This window comes from Peromyscus leucopus, chromosome 5, assembly GCF_004664715.2.
Source record: "Peromyscus leucopus breed LL Stock chromosome 5, UCI_PerLeu_2.1, whole genome shotgun sequence".
NCBI classification, from domain to species: Eukaryota; Metazoa; Chordata; class Mammalia; order Rodentia; family Cricetidae; genus Peromyscus; species Peromyscus leucopus.
The window spans coordinates 65056982-65062606 of NC_051067.1; the positions used below are offsets into that span (position 1 = coordinate 65056982).

At 41.3% G+C, this 5625-nt stretch overlaps 1 protein-coding gene across 1 annotated transcript in view; it reads right to left on the minus strand.

The window, feature by feature from the left end:
* The window catches only part of Cdnf (cerebral dopamine neurotrophic factor), a 14693-nt gene extending 9252 nt beyond the window's left edge, over positions 1 to 5441 (minus strand). The window contains exon 1 of the mRNA XM_028895100.2: positions 5195 to 5441. Within this exon, the coding sequence (XP_028750933.1) occupies positions 5195 to 5309 (115 nt within the window). The 5' untranslated portion in view covers positions 5310 to 5441. The remainder of the gene's footprint in view (positions 1 to 5194) is intronic.
* Between the last annotated feature and the right edge of the window lie 184 nt (positions 5442 to 5625).

Genomic DNA, 5625 nt, shown 5'->3' on the forward strand with positions numbered 1-5625 from the left:
TTTTGTCAGGATGTATGTCCCAGCAAGGAGTGACATCACTAATGCGCACAGCCTCTCTCCTGATCTTCTGGAAATCCAATGAACATATGCTGGGGTTTTCTTTATCTTTATTATCTCTTTCCCATCTTATTCTTTCATCTTTCTGTGATACATTCTTAGCCATCTTTTCCCCCACTACTAGTAAGAGTCTCATGTATCCCAGGCTGGTCTCAAACTCCCTATTTAGCTAAACTTTTGATTCTCCTACTCCACGCCTCAAGAGCTAGGATTACAGGTGAATACAACCATATTATGCAATATTGAGGCTCAAACTCAGAGTTTCATACATGCCAGGCAAGCACTCTGCCAGCTGAGCTACATCACAGTCCACCTCTTAGATCTTGTTATACACTATTTCTTTTTCTCACTGGCATCTATCTGATCTGCTGTTGCTCTTATCAACTTTATTTACAGAAGTTTAACTGGCTCTTTCCCAAAAGTCTCCTGCTCTATATTTATATTATTAGTCCTTTCACTTCTTTAAACATAAAATAAAATCGATTGAATGATTGATAATAACCAAATCTGAAATCTTTTCAAGTAGACTACTTCTGTCTCTGGTCTCAACTGACCATAACTTATGATACTCTCCTTCCCCATCCTGAATGAGAATGTGATTGGGAAGCCACTCACAGCACCCCGTCAACTTCACAAGGTTAAACACCACACTCTACAGTGTACTGTGTTCCAAACCTATGCTGCTTGGCAGATTAGGTGTACTGAATGCAGCTTGGCTTATGATATTTTCAATTTATGATGGGGATGTAACCTCATTATAAGTTAAAGACTAATACAAACACACACACACACACACACACACACACACACATTTGGTATTGGTTCTATTGCTCTGAAGAATTCTGACTAATTCATAATTCAAGTAGAAACAGTGAGGAAACCTCTTGGTACAGTCATGAATCACTTAATGATGGGGATGTGTTGCTTCTAAAATGTGTTGCTAGGTGACTTTATTGTAGGAACATCAAAGAGGGGTACTTACAGAAACTTAGATGCTATAACCTGCCACACACCTAAGTCGTAGTGTACAGCTCATTGTTCCTGGGCTACATGATTGGCAGGTATGTTCAATTTTTTTTAGCATTATAACGCTACATTGTCATCTACAAAGTTTATGCTCAAGAACCATGCAATTGAGCTACAAATAAACACACACACACAACGAAACAAAAAAAACCATACACACACAAAATCTTACAATGTATTATGATTTTATGTTGAACTACATTCATAGCTATCCTGAACTATATGCAGCCTGCAGCCATAAGGTGATCATGCCTGTGTGTAGAACATGTTACATACTGAATGCTGCAGGTAAGTTTTGCTCAATTTTAGGTACATAAACGTAAGAAAGGTGCAGTAAAAACAGAATATTAATAATCAAGGCTGGAACAACAACGGCTCAGCGGTTAAGAGCACTCACTGCTCCACCAAGAGACCCAAGTTCACTACCCAGCACCCAAATCAGGTGGCTCACAACTGCCTGAAACTCCAATTTCAAGGGATCAGGCGCCCTCTTCTGGCCTCTGAAAGTTTCTGCACACATGCATTCTATAGATCAAACAGAGACATACAAATAAATAAAAACAAATTTTCAGAAAAGAGAGTTTTAAAATAAGATGGTATGCCTGCATGTGGCTCTTACTAGGAAAGGAGCCTGGAGAAGCAGAAGCTGAGCTGGGGGAGCCAGGAAGGGGGGAGCCAACGTGACGGTCCAGGGAGGTAGACACTGAGGTAGACACTATAGGCACCGAACACAGACTACATGAAATTTGGGGGGGAAATAGGGGTTTTTTTTCCCCTTTCATGATAAATGAACTGTAGCTTACTATAAGTTTTCCACCATATAAATTATCTTTAATTTTTAAAGAAACTATTTGACCGTTTTGTTATGACACTTAGCTTGAAACACAAATATTGTACTATATCTTCCTTTTTAAATCTTTATTCTTTAAGTTCTTAATTTATTTATTACTTTTAAAACTTGTTTGTTAAAAACTAAGACACAAAAACATGCATTAGTCTAAGCCTGCATGGGGTCTGTTTATTCCAGGATCAACACAAACAAATGATTAAAAAAAGACAACATCAGTGAGTGATAGAAAATTTTCATAACCCCATAGAACCATTTTTGTACACATGGTCCATTGTTGGCTGAAATGTTGATATGCAGTACATTGTTACAAATCTGAGAACTGGGATATGATCTAGGATGATACATAAATGTGTAATTCATCATATTCAAGCAATATTCCGAAGATGGGATCACAGAGAAAAGGGAGATGAAGAAAGTATAGGCCTTCAAGAAACACCAACGTTTAGAAGTTGAGAATGTAAGACAGAATCAGAAAAGCACTCCTCGGAACAGCCAGCAAAACAGAGCAAGAGAAAGGACCAGTGTTCTCTCTAGAGGCAAATGATGAAAACACATCTAACTGATCAACAATGTTATGAGCCACTGATAGAGTGAAAAATGTCTCCTGACATATCACCTTAATTATCAAACACATTAAGTCTGCAAAGAAGACAGCTGCTGTCATGATCTTGCTGCCGGTGAGCAGGAATTCATCAGTCTCTAAACAACTTTCCATCTTGTCTTCCTACAAGAGAGATCCAGTCTTGCGAAGTCTCCTATCTCTTCCCCCAACATGTCCTCATATGATTTCTTAACCTCAGCTGTCACCCTGACAAGGTATCCTTTATCCAAATGAGGAAAAGATAGACATTTGGCTCACCAAAACTTGCATGAAATTTTGCCATAGCACATTTATAGCCTTTTGTTCAATAATCTGCCTAGTATGTGCCATAATAGATTTTGAAAACCACAGGATGAGAGACATCATCTAGAAAGACTTTTTAAAGGTACATAGTTGAGCCAGGCGGTGGTGACCCATACCTTTAATCCCAGCACTGAGGAGGAAAAGGCAGAAGGATCTCTGTGAGTTCGAGACCAGCCTGGTCTACAGAGCGAGATCCAGGACAGGCACCAAAATTATACAGAGAAACCCTGTCTCAAAAAAAAAAAAAAAAAAAAAAAAAGTACATAGTTGCATGGCAGATAGTGAAATGATTTTTGAATCTTCTGAGAAACACATTAATTAGATGCTGTGGGAAAAGAAAGCAGGAGACACTACCTGGAAGAAACTGCGAAACCACTGATAGACTTTTTTAAACCAAGGAGCAATGTGACAACCCTCACCGGGGACTAGAGATGGGACAAAGTGCAGGATGGAAGGACACTAGGACAGTAGAAAGTAAAAGCAGTGGAAGTCTGTAGAAAGGCAGAGAACCCAGCAGAAGAGAGAGTCAACAGACAAGCAACTGGTTGACAGAAAGAAGGAAAAAGAAATATAGAACAAACCAGTTAATAACTGATCTCGCAGCATAGGAAGAAGCTCTGAAGGAATAAAAAAGTGGGGAGGATTACTTTTTAAGTATGTTGAGTTTTTGAAATGCTAGCCATTCCATAATCACCTACTGGACAATATGTCTGGAACTGTGGGAAGATGGCATCTTGGCTATAGAGATATAGGATTTACTAGACTGTCAGATTGATTTTTATTGCACTGTATGTAGAATGATAATAAATATGGACAGAGGGCGCAACACTGAAAAATTCCAACATTTAAGTCATGGCTAGGCCAAGCATGGTAGTACATGTCTTTAATCTCAGCACTTGGGTGCTATATAGTGAGACCTTGTGTCAAAAGAAAAAGAAAGGGGGGGAGGGGAGAGGAGGGAGGGAGGGAGGAAGGAAGGAAGGAAGGGAGGAAGGGAAAGGAAGAAAGGGAAGGCAGCCAGAGGATTCAAAGCACATGAAGAAATTTGAAAAACGTTTGTAGTGACAAGGGCAAAGACAAGAGAAATAGCAGCATCAAGGCCATCAGGGCAAGAGTTTCTGAAAGGAAAATAAAATTAACAACAGTGGCACGTGCCACAGAGAAACCCAAGTTTAATCCTTGAACTTACATGAGGTTATTCTCTAATAACTTCAGCAGGGATGATTGAAGCTAGTAGCTTAAGGTTCCTGGCTTGTGTTTGTTAGTGTGCTATCAAATGGCTACCTTTCTTTTATTCATGCTGCAGGGCTTTCTTTGCTTATTAAAATAATTTCATGCATCAGTCTATACTGATTTCAAAATAGTTTAAGTTCCATAATAAAATCCTTTTCAAGATTTCTCAGAAAACCTCAAATTACCTAAGTCCAAAACAACCATCTACAGAGTTTTAAAATAACACTTAACCTATTTTAAAATTTCTAGAGAAAGATTTGATAATTGCTGATAGAAAGCTGGACTCCAATTATTAAGGTTTTATTTATTTACAGTAGGACTACACACTCAACCACTCATTCCATGTGAATCTTGTGAGTCTACATTTCCCGTTTAGTGTGTCCACTCTCAAGATCAGAGGACACACATTTAAATTATTTCACTAAAACGAGGATGTTAAGTGCTGCAGTGGTCCCAAAGGAAGGGACTATCAAAACTCTCATCTTGGTTCTTGTTAACAGCCCTCTAAAATGTATGCTCTTTTTGTAAAACCTAGGTAGTACAACACCCTCAAAGCCAGGGGGTTTGGTGGAATGGATAAAGGTGTTCTGATCGCCAAGTCCATAAAAGAAAAAAGTCATCTTTCTATTTTATCTTTCTCTTCTCAAGGAATTAATGTGCTCCCTTGTAAAGCAACTTCCATCTATAAAAGTGCTAACCAGCGTTAACTTTGTCTTTGATTTCAGCAACCCTAGCATATTTTCTTGTTTTATTTTCCTTCTGGGAGTGACAAATTAGTTTGCACCTCAAAACATGTCTTATGCACAAAGAGGCAAATCTCCCCAGTTTAGGAGCAACAGAATTAAGTGGGCAACGAGGTCATTTGCACAAAATCCAATACGAATCCTAACTCACTCCTTTTCCTGCGCCAACTTAATAACAGCAAAAAGCAGAACGTGTCCTCAAGCGTCACTGGACCCAAGTCAAGCTTTTGCTTAGGCTGCGAAAGGTGGGGGTAAATGACTGACTGGGCCGCATTCCTTGGGTGAGATGTTATTTACAGCCTGGGCCGGGAGAAGCTGCTTAGATAACAGCTGGGCTGAGCGTGGTGTCGCCGCCATGCAAGCAGGTCACACACCGCTCACCTTCACAGTCAGCCCCCGGCTGCACACCGGCCTCCAGGCCCTGCGTCAGCACCAGGTCCCAGATCCAAAGGCCGGCGCAAAAGGTCACTAGGGTAGGTAGACTGGTGCACCGCATGCTGAGCCTGGGACCCAGGACGGCCAGTGCCTCCTACACTACTGTCGCCGTTGGCAACCTCGTGAGCCGGGTAAGAGGCAGGAAACAAGTGACGCGATTTCGCCAAGAGTTCCCATTGGCTCTCAGGAACTGGGCTCAGGCGAGGAAGGAGCTAATGAGGCTCTTCCGGTCCTGTCCGCCCTGCGCGTGCGCGTTACGGCATACACGCCGGGGCTCCAGAGGAGCGCGGAGTGATGCGCCAAGGTTATTGGCTATCCGCTTGAAGGGAGGCGGGAACGTTAGGATGATTGGCTGCGACTCGGGAGGCCGGCGCAGC